This window comes from Octodon degus, unplaced genomic scaffold (assembly GCF_000260255.1).
Source record: "Octodon degus isolate 3935 unplaced genomic scaffold, OctDeg1.0 scaffold00050, whole genome shotgun sequence".
NCBI classification, from domain to species: domain Eukaryota; kingdom Metazoa; phylum Chordata; class Mammalia; order Rodentia; family Octodontidae; genus Octodon; species Octodon degus.
The window spans coordinates 10,922,376-10,940,116 of record NW_004524626.1 but is presented as its reverse complement, the minus strand read 5'-3'; the positions used below and the strand labels follow the sequence as shown (position 1 = coordinate 10,940,116).

Here is a 17,741-nt window from a genome sequence, read left to right as displayed (position 1 = left end):
CGGCGGGCGGGACCTCGTGCGGGGTGGGCGTGCCCGCGGCCCGCGGGGATAGGGACGGGGGTGTCTCTTCCCTCGCCGGCTCCCTCCCGCCCCTCGGCCGGGCCCCCTCACCCGTGGCGGCCGCTACGCTGGCCGCGCTCCAGCGAGATGAGGTAGGCGGCGAGCTTGGCGTCGCTCCAGCCGCTGCGGCGCCGCAGGTCCACCCAGGGCCCGTGCGCCTCGCCCAGATACACGCGCCGCACGTCGTACTTCTTCCGGGACTCGAGCCGCCGCCGGGCCCGGTCTGACTCCGTGAGCCGCGGCCGGCCCCGCGCCTTGCGACTCGCCGCGCCCTCCTCGGCCGCCGCCTCCCCGCCTGCGTCCAACTCAGCCTCCGCCTCCGCCTCCGCCTCGGGCTCCGGCACCCGCTCCGCCATCCCCCCCACCCTAGTTACTAGCCTCCCCCGTTGTTAGGAGCCGTACCGGAAGTGGCGCGCATCTTCCGCGCCGTCGGGAAATTTCTTACGGACTCTTACTGCCCTGCGGCGCCAAAAGGAGACTCTCAGCTACAGCTGCGCATGCGCGCAACCCCATTCTTTACGCCGCTTTTTGTGTTGAACTTTCTAACTTCACTTAGCGGGCGGGAATAAAGTTTATGCTCACTACTCGAATAGGCGAGCCCGTAGGCCCTAAGGAGTGGGAGGAGCCCACTGCAGATTCCTTAAGATCCTGGGGAGGGGATGCTGCATAGCTACAGAGGGAAGGCAGCCCCAAGGAGGAAAATTTTTATTTGCTATACACGCAAACATAATTTTGCACTGTCACACCAGTCCAAAGCCTCCTCAGATTCAACTCTGGCCGTGCTGCTGTCGCTGCAGACGCTCATCTTCCTCCTGGCCCTCATGCTGGGACTGGTGTGAATCCTCCAGTCCTGATGCTGCCAGGAGCTCCCCAGTGGACCCCGCCAGGCGGAAGACCACGGGGATGCGGGCCAGGGCTGGGTTGGTTTCCTGCAGGCCCTGGATCCACTTGGCTAGAGTCTCCTGGTCGTGGGCACCTGCCACGCATATGGCGAAGACTGGGCCTTCCTCTACTGTTGGGAGAGAAGTTTGGGAGACGTTGGCCTAGTGGGCTGCAGCGGCTTCCTTTGCGCACGCCCCCTTAAGATGCTCTGCCTCCTGTCCTGAGTCCTGCCCGCAGCTGTGCCTTCGGCCTGCACAAGGTGCCCACCCGCAGGGCTGGGACTATTTCGGTGAAATCCGGTGGAACTGGGCTACACAGCCAGGCCCAGCATCCTGGGGCACAAGACATGCGGTACGTAAATGGCGTCTCAATCCGGGAGCGCAAAGGGCACAGGGTCCTGTGGGGCCGAGTCCTACCTTCATCAATATCAAACTCATAGTCGTCCCAGCCGCTCCGTGCATAGTCCAGGTCCAGCTTCATCGGGTGGTAGAGGTTCCACTCCTCCGGGATCTCCTGCTCTTTCTGCCTCAGCATGGAGCAGACAGCGTCAGGCCGGGGTCTGGCAGCCCCTCCTCCCCCAGGCCCCGTGCAGGCCCGAGCTCTTTCTTACCTTCTCTTCGGGGGGCAGCAGGTCAGCCCTGAGGATGTGGTAATAGACACACTTGTTGCGCAGCCACAAGGAGAAGGGTCCCTCCACGAAGAGTGGCCGGGCTGGGTTGTGGCAGGCCAGGGCGTCCTGCTGGTCGGGACTCTGGATGCCTGGGGTGGAGGGAGACGTGTGTGGGTGCTGGGCCCAGGTTGGGGGGACCTGTCAGGGCGGTTGCCCAGCGTGGGGCAGGGCTCACCTACGATGTGGGGCTGAACGGAATCTACTGGATCTGTCCCGTCATCCGGCAAAGGCTTCTGTGAGGAAGAGTGGGAGAAGCTTGTGACCCTCAGGTGCTACAGAGAAGCCAGGAGGGGGACGAATGGGGACGCCTGCAAATCTAGGAAAGGTCTACATGTCAGGGAATCCTGTTCTCTCTGATCTGGCTGAAGCCATCAACATTTCAGATTCTCACACGGAGGGAACCCTGAAGCCAGTCATCTACTTTAACATCCTGGCTGTTAAGCCAGGAGTGGTGGCACACACCTGTAATTTAAGTGCTCAGGAGGCTGAGGCAGAAGGATCGCCATAAGTTTGAGGCCAGCCTGGACTACTTGGTGAGACTTTGTCTCAAAAAAAAAAAAAAAAAAAAAAAAAATCCTGGCTATCGTAATCTGTGTGACCTTGGCCAAGTCATTGTCCTTGCATGCCTCAGTGTCTCCAGATGCCAACTAAGTACAGTAATAGCCTTCAGGTGACACTAAACCACCATTTAGATCAGTACTTAGCAAACTGCTTTGAATTTAAAAAAAAATAATTTTACACCACAGATATCCCAGGAATCAAATAACACTGTTTTGGCTTTTTGAGGACCTCACCATACAGCTCAGTCTGGCCTTGAACTCACTACAGAGCCCAGGGTAGCCATAAACTCGCAGTGATCTTCCCGCCTTAGCCTCCCCAAGTGCTGGGGTGACAGGTGTGTGCCACCACATGTAACCTATCTTTTTCTTTTCTTCATGTGTTCCCATCAACCTGAACCACCAGAGGTACATATGTGTCTGTCCCCTTAGGTGGCTGTCCCCATGCCACCTGATGAGACTTCATGCCAGCTGAGGGGACAGTCCTGCATGCACTTCCAGTGGCTCAGGGCCATGCAGCAAGACATACGAATTAAGACCCTGTGGAGAATGCTTTAAATACATGTGCAGTACATTGGACTGCTTGAGCTATTTTTTTTTTTCTTTTGAGACATGATCCCACTATGTAGTTCAGGCTAACTTTGAACTGACAGCAGTCTTACCGCCTCAGCCTCCCAGGTGCTGGGATTACAGATGTGCAGCACCCCGCCAGGCCAAGTCCCCAGCCTCAGATATTTTGTCCTAGCAACAGCAAATGTACGGGGGCTGGTGAGATGGCTCAGTGGTCTAAAGCACCTACTTAGAACAAGCCTAGCTAAAGCACAGGGACCGCAGTTCAATCCCCCAGCACCACATGCCAGCCAGCCCCGCCCCCTGGTGGGCTGAGATGGCCACACACACACAAAATAAATAAATAAAATTTAAAAAAAAAAAAAAAACAGCAAATGTACGAATAGCAGCCCAAGGGCCAGAAACAAAGGCACGCTGTGGTAGGGAGCGGGGCTACAGGAATCTACCAGAGAGCTCAGCCTGCAACTCGGCTCCTTTCATTTAGCAAAGTCACCCAGTGCATGGCGGGGACTGAGGGACGGCAGCCGCCAGCCTGGACAGGGGCGGGTACCTGGTAGACGGTGACCCTGGCGCTGAGGTCGGGCTCCATGTGCCGCAGGCCCAGCGTGGCCAGCTCCACTGCATCCTGGGGCAGCTCGCGCGGCACCGGGAAGGGGTTGATGTTCTGGAAGCGCGTGAGCCACAGGCGCATGCGCACGTACTTGAGCATGGGGTGGCTTCCGCGCCCGAAGATCTGCAGCAGCAGGAACTCCGTCTCCTTGTTGGGCATCACTCCTGCGCTAGGCACAGAGGTGAGAAGGCGTGATGGGACAGGGGCAGAGGCAGGAGGGCAAGGAAGAATTGCAGCGTGTGGCTCAGAGGCAAAGCACTTGCCTGGCATGCGGGAGGCTCTGGGTACCATCCCAGCGTGGGGGAGGGGGGAGCAGAATTTAAAAAGGAAGAGGCCCAAGAAACCAGAGAAGAGGAAAAAATAAATAAATAAAATAAAATAAAATTAGAAAAGATTCAGCTGGGAACGGAGGCGCACACCTCATCCCGGGCCAAGGCAGGAGGGAGGATACCTGCAGGTGTGAGGACAGAGTGGAGGTACACAGTGAGTTCGTAGCCAGAGTGAACTAAGTAGAAAGACCCTTTCTCAAAAAACGAAACAATAAATAAAAAATAATGAGACTGAACAAAGGAGGAGGAGGCAGCAGCAGGGGCCGCCTCGCTGCCTCACCGTGGTTCTCCATCTGCTCCAGCACGGCCACGCCACACTCCTGCTGCCGCGGATAGTGGATGAAGATGCGCTGGAATATGTTGCGCGGCCGGAAGACCTCCTTGGGGAAGATGTCCAGCAAAAGGTTGTAGGAGGCCAGGTCGCGCTCTACGCCATATGCGGGCATCTTGCGCAGCGCCAGGTAGATGAAGTCCACGTGGCCACGCTTGCGCACGCTGTGCTGTGCGAAGCTCTGGACAGCGAGCGCAAAGCTGGCCTTGTCTCTTGTGCCGCCTGGCGTCGGCTGGAACAGCTCTTCATGAGGCACAGGGACTTTCCCAGGCTTCTTCCCAGGCTCCCTGGGTCGAGGAACCAGGGACTTCATGGAGGCGAGGGGGGTGGTGCTGCAGTGGAAGGCCCGGGGGAGGCGGGGCGACACCTAGGGACAGAGGGCACTGCTGGAATCCACAGTGTTCCTAGGACCTGGGAGTTCCTAGCTGACTTCTCCTGGGAAAGATGGCCCTGGAGGGCCCAAGGTCCCCCATGGGAGTATGGCAGAGAGATCACAAACTCAAGCTTGGGGAACCAGGCTTGGCGCTGCAGGCTCAGGAGGCTGAGGCAGAAGGGTCGCTGTAAATTCAAGGTCAGCCTGAGACCTTGCTCAAAAGCAAAAATGGGGGGGGGGGCCCTGCCCCATAGCTCAGTTCTTTAAGTGGCTGCTTCAACAAAGCAGTCAGGCTCAGGTTGCTGTGGTTCGATCCCCACAATTCCAGCCAGCCAAACCTGTTCTGAAGGCATTTGGAGCAAAAGAAAAAAAAGCATAAACTAAACCAAAAAATAAGAGACAGAGACAAAAAACAATGTTAAAAACAGTAAGGTGAGCACTAGGCACAGGGCGTCCAACTGTCTATGTCCATCTTTACAAGTGATTCAGGAGGAGCCCACAGTCAGCCCCCAAGACTTAGCCCCCGTGTCAAAGCTAACACCTCACCTGTACAGACACCGAGCCCCCTAGGTGAGTCTTCATGAGCCTCAGTACAGGGCAGCTGGCTTTGTTTCTTTTTCTTTTTTTTGGCGGTACTGGGGATTGAATTCAGGGCCCTGCGCTTGCCTAGAGCTTATTCTACTGAGCCATCTCCCCAGCCCCCAGCTTTGTTTATTTTCCGAGGCAGGCAGAGTCTCACTGTAGCCCAGGCTGGCTCTGAACACACAGGAAGTTTTGTGCTTTGGCCTCCCAAGTGCTGGGACAGCAGGCCTAGATGAGCTGGCTCCTCTGGGGAGACGCTGAAGGGGATGAGGGAGAACCCCAGGCGTCCTCCTCACACCCCATGAATCCCCCCTGCTCATGGTTACCTGGGAGAGGAGGGCTCCGGGGAGGTCAGCGCTGCAGAGGCCAGCCCAGCCCTTCAGGAGGCCGCGGGCCAGCAGCCTGGCCCGCACACAGCTCATGCTGGAGCTTGAGGTCTCAGGTCAGGCCAGCCCCACCTGTGGGGAGAGAAGAGGTGCCGTCAGCCTGGGACAGCTGGGCCTAAACGACTCATGTACCAGCCATCCTGGTTTTTGTTTTTTTTTTGGTGGAACCGGCGATTGAACTCAGGCCCTTGCGCTTGCCAGGGAAGCGCTTATGAGCCATCTTCCCAGCCCAAGCTGTCCTGGTTCTGCTGGGCCAAGCTGTCACCTTCTTCTGGCGCTTGCTTCTGAGCCAGCCCTTCCCCACTGGACCACTTGTTTTTTGTTCTTCCTAACATTATCTGTTGTCTATTAGGTTAAAAGGCTCATAAAGTGTTCTGTTGCCTTTTTGTTTCTCAAATTATCTTTTAAAATGTAAATAAGACCCTCATATGGCAGCTCAGGCCTGTCATTTCAGTACTCTGGGAGGCTGTGGCAGGAAGAGCCCAAGTTCCAGCCTGGGCGGCTTCATCATTTACAGCGATCCTGTCTCAAAAGAAACTTAAAAAAAAATCAAAACGGGGATGTAGGGGCCAGGGAGATGACTCAGTGGAATAAGCGCTTCCCTGGCAAGCACAAGGGCCTGAGTTCAATCCCTGGTTCTGCAAAAAAAAAACAAACAAACAAACCCAAAACTGGGGATGTAGCTCAGTGCAAAGGCGCTGGGTTCACTCACCTGACCCAAAAGCAAAAAGCAAAGAAAAAAAGGATGTGGGAAGTCAGCTTAGTGGCACAGTGCATGTGTAAGGCCCTGGGCTCCTTCCCAGCACTACAAATAGTTTCTGAGAATTCATTTATTACCTTGGCACCAGGGGACAGAAGGCGCAGACCCCAGCTCCGCCCCATACGCAGCTTGCGAGGCTGCTGCGTGCTGCACACTGAAGGCTGAACTTAAGTAAGGCTGTGGGAACCTCGTGGCCGAGTCCCCCAGCAGCAGCAGCCGCCACCAGGCCTGAGAAGTGACAGGGTGCAGCACAGCTGCAGGCTGCAGGGCGCCCTCTGGAAGGACCAGGCCTCCCCTCTTTTCCCACACCAGGGATCCAGCCAAGGCCTTTTGCATGCTAAGTACACGCTCCAGCGCTCAGCTCAGCCCCCAGGTTTTAGGGTTCTGACTTTGTTTTTAACATTTCCAGAGTCTGTGATCATCACTGTGATCCAATCTAGAACACTTCTGCCAGGGTGCAAGGCTGGAATCCCAGCACTTCGGAAGTGTGCGGCCAGTGGGCTATACAGTGAGTTCAAGGCCAACCCGAACTGCATTAGCCCGACTCACCTCAGAAACCAATCCCTGCTGGGTGAGGTGGTGCAAGCCTGTGACCCCAGCACTCCGGAGGCTGAGGCAGGGCGGCTGCTGTGAGCTTGAGGCCAGCCTGAGCTACACAGTGAGGTCTGTCTCAGAACAAAATGAAACACTACCCCACCCCAGAGATCTTCATATATTTTGGATGGATCCAAGATTTTTTTTTTTTTTTTTTGGCCAGGAGATTGAAGTTTTTGCTCATTTTGTTTTTTGAGACAGGGTCTTGCTATATAGCCCAGGCTGCCCCTAAGCTAATTATATAGCCCAGCCAGGTCTTGAACTTGCAGCATTCGTCCTGCCTCAGCCAAGTATTGGGATTACAGGTGTGCACCATCATGCCCAGCTTTGAACCCATAGTTGGTTTTTGTTTTTTTTTTTAAACTTTTATTTTTTATTTTATTTAATATTTATTTGTTTATGTGTGTGTGTGTGTGGCCAGCTCAGCCCACCAGGGGGCGGGGCTGGCTGGCATGTGGTGCTGGGGATTGAACCGAGGTCCCTGTGCTTTTAGTTTGTTCTAAGTAGGTGCTTTAGACCACTGAGCCATCTCACCAGACCCCATAGTTGGTTTTTGGTTGGGGTTTTTTTTTGTTTTTGTTTTTGTTTTCAGAACCAGGGATTGAACTCAGGCCCTTGCACTTGCCAGGAAAGCGCTTATTCTACTGAGCCATCTCCCTGGCCCCTGAACCCATAGCTTTTGAACTGACCTATACTTATAATTTATTATTATTATTATTGTTGTTGTTTGTTTTGCAGTATCAGGGAATGACCTCAGGGCCCTGCACTTCTTAGGCGGAAGCTTATTTTACCGAGCTATCTCCCTGGCCCTGTATACTTATAACTTTTTTAAAAAGTTATTTAAAAAAGGTTTCATTGAATCAGCAAGGTGCCCAGGCTGGGTTCAGACTCCTGTCTCAGCCTCCCAGAGCATTATGACTACAGAGGTATGCCACCCTACCCAGAGTCTTTATGCAAATACTCTCTCCCATTCTGGGGATTGTCTTCTCTTTTATTTTGGTTTTGAGATACGGTCTTCTTATGTTGCCTAAGCTATTCTTCAATTGCTAGACTCAAGCAATCATACCTCTGCTCTCTAAATGCCTGTGCCATCATTCTTATCTCTTTCACTTTTTTATGGGGGTTAAGACAGGGTCTTTTTTTTTTTTTTTAATAAACTCTTTAAGTACCAAGAATCTGTTTTATTTATTTATTTATTTATTTATTTATTTATTTATTTATTGGTGGAACCGGGGATTGAACTCAAGATCCTTGCATTTGCCAGGCAAGTGCTTATCCTCCTAAGCCATCTCCCCGGCCCCTAAGTCAGGGTCTTGCCTTGTAATTTTGACTGGTTGTGAACTCCCTGTGTAGCCAAGCTGGTGCTGAACTTGTGTCCATCCTCCTGCCACAGCCTCCAGGGTGCTGGGATTTCAGGCATGTGCCACCAGGTTTGGCCTTGTTTTTTTCTTGCCATTTTCATTTGCAGCCAGTTAAAAACATATTTTTGAAAAAAATATTAATTTTCAAGTTAAAAATATTTTAATGGGGGTGAAGTCCAATTTAGCTTTTCTTCTGGAGCTCTGTTATTTGTGTTATATCTAAAATACCACTCCGGGGCCGGGGAGATGGCTCAGTGGAATAAGTGCTTCCCTGGCAAGTGCAAGGGCCTGAGTTCGAACCCTGGTGCTGCCCAAAAGAATAATAAATAAAAAATAAAAATAAAATACCACTGCTTGCTGGGGGTGGTGGCACACACCTGTAATCTCAGTACTCTGGAAGCTGAGGCAGGAGGATCACTGTGTGAGGCCAGTGTGGGCTAACAACAATTTTTTTTAAATGTAAAAACCACAGAACACCCCACTGCCTAATGTCAAATCCTGGAGAAGTGCTTTATTTTCTTCTAAGAGCTTTATGCTTATAGCTCTTCTGCTAAGGTGTGGGGTCTGCTCTTGAATACACGCTCCCCCATCGTGGGCCCAGCCGGGCACCCCGGTACAATCCCTGCAGACTCCCTGATTTATTACCTTGGTGCCCTGCTAAAAATGAACTATGACCCTTAGGGTTTCTGGGTCACAGTTCTATCTTGATCTCTGTGTTGAGCCTGTGGCAGTACAATTTTGACTGTGCTAGAGCTTTCACTGGAAATTTTTTTCTTCCAAATTTTTTCTTGTTTTTCAAGATTGGTTTCACTTCTCTGGACCCTCACCATTCCATATAAATTTTATGTATTAATGTATTGATTATTGGTAGTGCTGAGGATCAAACCCAGGAGCCTGTACACGCTAGGGAATTGCTCTGCCACTGAGCGCCACCCCCAGCCTAAAATTCTTTGAGGCACTCACTGTGTGGCTCAGGCTGGCCTGGAGTGTATTTTTGAGTCTTCCCCTCACTTTTTTTTTTATTATTTTTTTTTAAATTTATTTTATTTATTTTGCATTTAGTGTGTGTGTGTGTGTGTGTGGCCAGCTCAGCCCACCAGGGGGCGGGGCTGGCTGGCATGTGGTGCTGGGGGATTGAACCGTGGTCCCTGTGCTTTGCCAAGCTTGTTCCAAGTAGGTGCTTTAGACCACTGAGCCATCTCTCCAGCCCCTTCCCCTCACTTTCCCAAGTGCTGGGGTCACATGGATATGTCACAGCAATGGTTTCCTTCAATTTATTATTTATTTTGGGGGATAGTTTGAGACAGGGTCTCGTTTTGCAGTCCAGGTGGCCTTGAACTATGTAGGCCCCCTGCCTCAGCCCCGAGCACTAGGACGACAGGTGGGCATCGCCATGCCCGGCCGTAGTTCTCCTGTAGTGGCTTTCATTTGGGTGTCAGGGTAATAGCCTCAGAGAGTGAGCTGGGAAATGGATCATTTCTATCAGCTTCCAACTTTTGCTAACATCTCCAATCCCGACCGGAAGTCTCCCTGCAGGCCACTGCTGCTTTCCTATCTCAGCTTCTCCCTGAGGTGTCCCCACACTGCAGTGGCTCCATCCCTTCTTCCTCCCAGGTGTCCCCACACTGCAGTGCCTCCCTCCTTCCCTTTCTTTCTTCAGAGGTCCCCTCTGGTTTCTCAGTTCCCTCCCCACCCCCCACCAGCCCCTGCTCAGCATTCTGGGTTTCCTTCCTGAGCCGGGCCTTCTGGGATCTCATGGATTTTCAACGGAGCATGGGGGTGCACACCTGTGATCCCAGCCCTCAAAGGCTGAGGCAGGAGGATTCCAAATTCAAGCCCAGTCTATGCAACCTTGTAGTGTAGTGAGACACCTGTCTTTAAATTTTAAAAAGGGCTGGGGATGGAGCTCAGTGTGAAGACCCTGGTTTTAATCCCTAGGACCACAAAAAACACTCCAATGACATTATTTGCAGCTGAGATTAGGAATGAACCTTTGAAATATATGAGAGAGAGAGAGAGAGAGAGAGAGAGAGAGAGAGAGAGAGAGAGAGAGAGGAATGAACCTTTGGGGGAAAAAAAGAATGAAACTTTGCTTCTCAAAGCTCAAAGTGTGTTCCAGGCACCAGCATCACCTGGGAGCTTATAAAATGCATGAAACCTTGGCCTAGACCAGACCAACAGACTCCACCTGCAGTTTAGCCATAGCCACAAGTGTCCTATGTATTAATCTGACACATCATGATGAGCTGCACGCTGAGGGTTCCCAGCCCTCAGTTCCAGTCTCTGTACCCTGCTGCCACGATGACCTACACCCAGCCACCTCCAGCTTAATTAGGTTCACCCTGACAACCCACTTAAACTTGTTCCTCTCCACCACTGTAGTTTTTGGGGTTTTTGTCTTTTTGAGACCGCGTCTTAACTATTCAGTTCAGGCTGGCCTCGAGCTCACTTTGTAGCCCAGGCTGGTCTCAAATTTGCAATGATCCTCCTGCCTCTGCCTCTCTCTACGCCGGGTGAGTACATGCTTCCAAGTCCATTCCAAATGCACCCATGGCACCCTGTATGCAGGCTACCACCCTAATCCACGAGCTCTTTCCTGAAGGCCTACCCAGCCTCTCACTTCTGCACCCTAGTCAGCTCTGCCTCCAGGGCTGGAGAGAACTTTGAGAAACTTCAACCAAGCTATGCAGCAACGCTGTTTTTGAGACAAGCCAAGTTGATTCTGGTCCCAGACCCCTTGAACTCCTTCCTCTGCCTGGAACTTTGTGCCTCCAGATCTCCGCACAAGTGCTGCGGTCATCCCGGTCTATTCAAGAGAGCTCTTCTCTTTTCTCTAAAATAAAAGCCTTTCTTAAAGCTGAGGCAGGCAGATTGCCTCGAGTTCATAGACACTCTGAACGATTGTGAGGCTGTGTCTCAAAAAAGTAAAACGGTTTCTCATTCTGATTAATACGTTTTTAACAATCACCAGTATCTAAAACCGCCGTCTTTTCCCCTTTGTTTTGTTCTTGAATTTGTCTTTTTGAGAAAGTCTCGCTATGCAGGTCAGGCTGGCCTTGAGCTTATTTTGTAGCCCAGGCTAGTCTCGAACTCGCAATGATCCTCTTGCCTCAGGCTCCTCAGTGCTGGGATTACAGGCGTGTGCCACCACGCGCGGCCCACCCGCTTATTGCTCATTTATTCAATGTCCAGCTGTCTGAGGAGACGGAAGATTTCTGTCTACCTGTCTCCGGCAGCGGGGGCGGCGCCAGGGATATGGTTAAATAACTGTCAAATAACTGCGAATAGACGGTGAATTTCTACAAAACGCTTATAATCGGCATCCTCAGATCGGTGCGACCTAACTGGTCCTAGGCTGGAGTGACCCCGGGCGAGAGCCTGGAGCGCTCTGAGTCACCCACGCCACCTGCGCAGCGGCAGATTAGGACAGCGAAGCCGCAGACGCACCGCAGCCAGCCTTCGCCCGCACGTCCCCGGCCCGCACGCCAAAAGGTCACGGCGCCCCGACCTTGCAGCCGGGTCTCTCTGAGGCCACCCTCCCGCGCTGTCAGGTCCCTGACGGGGTGTCCGAAGCCCCAGAGGTTCGTGCCCACCTGCCCATACGCGACCTACCTACTCACGCGACCGGCCGCGAAACCCGGGCCGGTTCTGAGTCGCGCCTGGGCGCCGCCATGTCAACCCATAGAGCTTCCGGGTCACGGACTATCAGGGAGGCAGCAAATCAAGAAAGCGGATTTTGGTAGATCCCGCCCACAAAAGGATAATCACCAATAAAGGGGACAGATGATCCTGGTCCCGCCTCCTGAGGGGAAGCCACGCCCCCACCTGGTAAGCGGACTGCGGAGCTCAGAAAGGTGTTAGGACCGAAAGGAGGGGTTGGGTTTTCCTGGCTGTGAAGATGGCTTTAGGTTACAAAAAGAAAGATGGCTTTAGGAAGCCTGTGAGCCCTGTCAGGGGCCCCAGCAAGGGGGTATTTATAACAGAAATCACATCCAGTTTGGTAAGCAAACTTGTTATCTAGTACAGAACAACAGAAACTGCATTCATTTGACACAGCTGCAAACTGTTTATACCTAAAAGGTCTTTCACAGCTTAGTGATAAGTGTATATTTTTACAAGATACATCTTAAGCTGACTATGTTACAGGAGATGGTTGGGGAGGGAGTTTGTGTTAGCTTGCTGCCTTGACAAGAAACAGTTATTTATTGTTGAACAGCCTTGAGCCAAAAGGGCGAATACATTTCTTAGAGTAGATAACAGGAAGCACAAGGGGTTTTTATAATTTTTCACAGTTAAGGCACAAAACTCTATTAACCCTTTACAAAACCCAGGGGTGAAATATTAAAAGTTAGAGGGATATGGGTTCACTTATTCACTGCACAAGCATTTACTGAGTGCTCACTGTGCCAGAGTCCTAGCCTCTGAGGATACTGCCCTGATGTCTCCTTTAGGAGACTAGACTAATGCTCCAGCTCTGTGATTCTTCACAAATGCTTAGCCCATCTGCACCTCCATGGTCTCACCCATGAAATGGGTCAATTATAACACATATATATATATATATATATATATATATTTAGTAGAGGGTCTACAGAGTCTCACTACACAGATCGGACTCATAGTGGCGTGGTGACGCATGCCTGATATCCCAGCACTTGAGAGGCTGAGGCAGGAAAATCACTGAGAGTTCAAGGCCAGCTTGGGCTGTTACACAGTGAGGTCAAGGACAGCCTGAACTGCATGGGGAGACCCTGTCTCCAAAACATGAAATATGCGCCACGTGCCTATCTTCTGATCTGCAAAATACTCAACCCTCCACTGCCTTCCCCATCTTCCTGCAAACCCAGCGCCAGCTGAATGGCCTCGCAATCTTCTATGTCAGTTTGGGTCTCCTTGTAACCCTTTGTCAGCCCTGGGCTCTTGTGTGTGGGGACACTGGGAGGCCTTCCTGTTCCTCTTCCACAGCCTTCTCTTCTCGACTTCTGTTCTCCTGTCCACAGGGGGTTCTGTTCCTTCTTGTTTATTTAATTAAATTAGTTTATGCAGTACTGGAGATGGAACCCAGGGCCTTCACACTGAGGGACATCCCCAGTGTTTTTTAAAATTTGGGGACAGGGTCTCACTGAATTGCCCAGGTCGGGTTTGAACCTTTGCCCCTCCTGCCTCAGCCTCCAAGAGTGCTAGCTAGGGTTACAGGTATGCTCCACCACACCCGGCCACAGGGCGTCCGTGAATGCAGCAGAGCTGAAAGTGAAGCTGAGTACCCGGAACTTGTTGTGACGCTGCTGTGTACCATGCTCACCACAGTAGCTTACTATCATTCTCAAACCTGATCAGTAGGCAAGCAACAGAAGAGCTGGGGAACGCTTACCTGGCATGCTGCAGGCCCTGGCATGCACCTCGACACCACAAAAACAACAACAAACTGGGCATAGTGCTGTAATCTCAGTTACTCTGGAGATTGAGGCAACAGGGTCACAGGTTCTAAGAGCTGCCTGGGTGAATTAGCAAGACGCTGCCTCAAAATAAAAAGGGCTGTGGACATAGGTCAGCGTGAAGCCCTGGCTTCAATTCCCAACACTGTCAAAATCAGTAACAACAAACAAAAATCCGAAAGACAGGTGTGGCGTGCATGACTGTAATCCTAGCACTTGGGAGGCAAAGTTCAAGGCCAGCTGTGGCGACATTGTAAATTCAAGACCGTCCTGGGTTACATAGCCAGACCTTGCCTCAAAAAGCCAATGAATAAGTAAAGTAAGTTTTAAAAGATGGGAGGGAAAAGCAAAACAAAATAAAACTATATATGTATATATATATACACACATATATAGTAGTTACGATAGCTATACTATTAATTTCTCTTAGTTCATTGAAAGAAAGGTTTGTGTTAATATTGTTTGGACAATTAATTAGTTGCTCTGAGTAATTTAAAGGCAACAACACACAGTGTACTGACCATTACCCTCCTATTATCTTGTTTTGAATTTTTGTTCTCTCTCTCTCTCTCTCTCTCTCTCTCTCTCTCTCTCTCTCTCCCTTTTTGAGACAGGGTCTCACTATGAAGTTCAGGCTGGCTTTGAGCTCATTTTGTAGCCCAGGCTGGTCTCAAACTCACAATGATCCTCCTACCTCAGCCTCCTGAGTGCTGGGATTACAGGCATGCACCACCACACCTGGCTTATTTTTTCTCTTTAAAAATAAATGAAATACGTATATACATACATAAATAAATAGAAGTAACTCTGAGTTCAATCCCTGGTACCTCCAAAGAGAGAAGAAAAAAAAAAAAAATAAAGGAGTTTGGGATATTCTGGGCTCATGTAAAGACCCCCAGTTTTAGGCTGCAGATAACCTACGTGGATCAGCACATAAAGCAGGATCCTGGCAGTTGCCACATCTCAGGCGAGGGTATTGGTCTTTATAAACCCATCTCCACAGTTCTTTACTGTTCCTGGCCCCGGGATCTCTGCCGAGGGCAAGGATGCGCTTCAGGACGCCTCAGCAGCTGTGCGCAGGTGCAGTACATCGCCTCATCAGGACTCCTGTGATTGGTCTAGCTGAGAGGGACTGTAGCCTATCAACTGCTGGTCCAGACTACCTATGTACCCACGCCCCCCAGTTGACAAGACACGTGGGCGGTGAGTAGGCGCATTACTGCCCTCTGGCGGGCATGCCCTGCTATGCGCAGGCGCAGTTCTGTGTGTTCAGCAGACCGTGGGTGACAGCTTGCGTGGACGACAGCTTGCGTGGGCGGTGGTAGGTCGCTGACCCAGCTGCAGGCTTTGCAGTTCCCAATATATCTACTTGTGGCGTCGTTTGGCTTACTATTTATCCTTCCAAAAGCGGTTGATGTTAACCAGGAATACACCAATTTTTTGTATTTAATACCGCAAAACACAGCAATACAAAGAAGGACTAAAACACATAATCTTTAATAAGAAGTTCTCAGAAAAATAATCCCTTCAATGCCCTGAGTGGTAGCAATTGGAGGTAATCCCAGGCCTCTGGGAGGCTGAGGCCAGAGGATACAAATTGGAGCCTAGCCTGGATAATTTAGCAAGACCTATAACTGAATAAAACTTTTAGAAAATAATGAGCATGTATCTCATTGTGAAGGCCCAGCGGGAAAAATAAAAACTAAAAATAGCTTCACAGTGGATGATCCTGACATCACCTTATCCAAGAAAGGAAGATTAACATCACCAGCGATGAGTCTGGTCACATCCTGAAGGTCTTTATACGATGTACTGAAAGGAAACATTGTCACCTCTGTAATCTCCGTCCCACACCTCTACTGTTCTTGGTCCATGAAGTGCTGGGAAATCCTGCCTTTCCTCTGGTTGTGGTTAAATATCCACAATTCTGGGCCGGCGAGACAGCTTAGCCGACTGAGCTCCTGCTTAGGCAAACCCAAGGACGGGTTCCATCCCTGGCACCACATGCCCCTCCCATCACATGTGGCCCCCCCAACCCCCCCAGGGTGCACTGGCCAACAAACCTGGGTGTGGTGGCACACACCTGTAATCCCAGCTCAGGGGAGGCTGAAAATAGGAGGATCACTACGAGTCCCAGCTGCATACTGAGACCCTGTACTAAATACATTTTTTTAAAAAATCCACATTTCAGCCAGTTGTGGATTCAAGTCTTTCTTTCTTTCTTCCTTTCTTCCTTCCCTTAGTACATGGTCTACAGGGGCTCACTACGTAATCAGACTCATAGTGATCCTCCTGTTTTCAGCCTCCCAAGTGCTGGGATTACAGGCCTGTGCCACCACTTCCAGTCTCAATCGCCATCTCAGCATGGCCCGGGGATCAAACACTGGCCGCTGCGCTCTGTCTAAGCAGGCGCTTTAGTTGCTGAGCCATCTGGCCAGCCCCCACTTTCATAGTAGTTATGCACTGAGCTAGTTGCATTCATTCAGTGACCAAGGTTTGTTTGTTTCTTTCTTTCTTTCTTTTTTTTCTTTTTTGCGGAACCGGGGATTGAACTCCAGCCCTTTCACTTGCCAGGCAAGCGCTTATTCAACTGAGCTATCTTCCCACACCCCAAGGTTTCTTATGTTGTTTTGTTTTGCTTTTTTTTTTTTTTTTATGGTGGGGATCAAACCCAGGGCTCATACGTGCAAAGCATAACCTCTACCACTGAGCTGCATCTTTGCTCTGGTAAGCAGCTGAACTCCTGCTATATACATGCAATGTTCCTGGCTCTGGAACAGAACAAAATAACCCAATCTCTGCCTCTATAGGAATTCTAGTCTCATGGGATGGGACAAATAATATGCCAATACATTTGCAAGCTAGATGATCAGCAAAGAAGACACAGGGCTGGTGAGATGGCTCAGTGCTCTAAGGTACCTACTTGGAACAAGCTTGGCAAAGCACAGGGACCGCGGTTCGATCCCCCAGCACCACATGCCAGCCAGCCCCACCCCCTGGTGGGCTGAGCTGCCCCCCCCCCACAAACACACACACACACAAATAAATAAATAAATAAATAAATTAAAAAAAAAAAAGAAGACACAGAGAGAACATTGTGGGGGGCATTTTTGGTGCTGGAGATTGAACCCAGGGCCTTAAGCACACTAGGCAAATGATCCAGCACCAAGCTGCATCCTCAGTCCAAAATTAAAGTTTTGTAGTGTGTGTGTGTCTCAACAACAATCAAGCAAACAAACAAATATGTTCCAGGCGGTAGGGAGCGGCAGTGCAAAGGCCCTGAGGTAGGAACAAATTTGGAATACATCTGGAAGACTCTCGGAGGAATGGTGTCAGAAATGCAACCCAGGAGCAGTGGCTTGGCTTCTCTGAGCCTTGCTTTGCCATGCCTCTGAGTTAGATGTGAGCGTTTCCATCCTGAAAGGCCGGTAATAAGGATTCAGTGAGAATCGTGCAGGGTGGCATGCCTGGTACTGCGGGAACACTGAAAACAAGCTAAGAGGACGGGAAACCAGGCCAAGAGGTGGTGGCAGAGAAAGGCTGCCAAGATAAGCAGGAGTCCCCAGGGCTGAGGGGAGGCACCGGTTTTCCTCTCTGGAGTGTCCTGCAGCTTGGCGCGGTGGCGCACGCCTGTCACGCTGGCGCTCTGCAGGCCGAGGCGGAAGGACTGTACTAACTACAGGCCAGGCTGGGCTACGGAGCAAGAGCCTCTCTCAAAACAAATAAACAACTGGGGGTTGGAGGGGCAAACCAAGCTGTCATGGACTCTCCAGGAAACTTCCTTACAAAATCCCACTCTTGGGCCTGGAACATAGCTCAGTGGCATAAGTGCCCGCCTGATAAGCGCAAGGTCACGAGTTCAACTCCCGGTCTCACACACACACACACACACACACACACACACCACTCTTCTCGCTTAGATGGGAAACTGAGGCACAGGGCTGGAGCCTAGGCTGATAGAGGCCGAGCAGGGATCTGACTTGGGCGGTGATGGGGTTGGTCCCGGGCGGGGTGTGTGGGGGGGGGCGGGATGGGATCAGCGCCCTCTCGCTTCCTTTCTCTCACCTACCAGTCTGAGGCACGGGTCTGCTACAGAGACGGAGAGAGATAATGGACAGGGCGATGAGACGCGAGGGCGGGAGAGACAGAGGCAGAGACAGATGAGACAGTCAAGACCCAGGACAAGGCAGACCCAATAAGGACCGCCCCGTCGGGGGACCCCGGGCTGCCCTGTGGGGGAC

General features: G+C 51.3%; 2 protein-coding genes across 6 annotated transcripts in view; both read right to left on the bottom strand.

Annotated features, from left to right (window-relative positions):
* The window catches only part of Znf653 (zinc finger protein 653), a 12,761-nt gene extending 12,108 nt beyond the window's left edge, over window positions 1-653 (bottom strand). The window contains exon 1 of one of the 2 annotated variants that reach the window (XM_023716967.1): window positions 250-653. In XM_023716967.1, the coding sequence (XP_023572735.1) occupies window positions 250-416 (167 nt within the window). In that variant the 5' untranslated portion in view covers window positions 417-653. Of the gene's footprint in view, window positions 1-111 lie in introns of both variants that reach the window. The other variant, XM_004632816.2, reaches the window with a different exon arrangement.
* A 95-nt stretch (window positions 654-748) lies between these two features.
* On the bottom strand, window positions 749-14,520 carry Ecsit (ECSIT signalling integrator). 4 transcript variants are annotated; one of them, XM_023717185.1, is made up of 8 exons: window positions 14,422-14,520; window positions 5,291-5,422; window positions 3,959-4,376; window positions 3,290-3,513; window positions 1,788-1,845; window positions 1,553-1,701; window positions 1,359-1,464; window positions 749-1,072 (listed from the first exon to the last, which is right to left on the bottom strand). In XM_023717185.1, the coding sequence occupies exons 2-8, from the start codon at window positions 5,384-5,386 to the stop codon at window positions 828-830; spliced, it is 1,296 nt and encodes a 431-aa protein (XP_023572953.1). In that variant the 5' UTR covers window positions 5,387-5,422; window positions 14,422-14,520; the 3' UTR covers window positions 749-827. The 4 variants fall into 4 exon arrangements, with proteins under 4 accessions (XP_023572953.1, XP_023572951.1, XP_004632870.1 ...); XM_023717183.1 differs by lacking the exon at window positions 14,422-14,520 and adding an exon at window positions 11,678-11,760 and having other exon boundaries at window positions 5,291-5,425; XM_004632813.2 differs by lacking the exon at window positions 14,422-14,520 and adding an exon at window positions 11,676-11,753 and having other exon boundaries at window positions 5,291-5,419.
* Window positions 14,521-17,741: the final 3,221 nt, after the last annotated feature.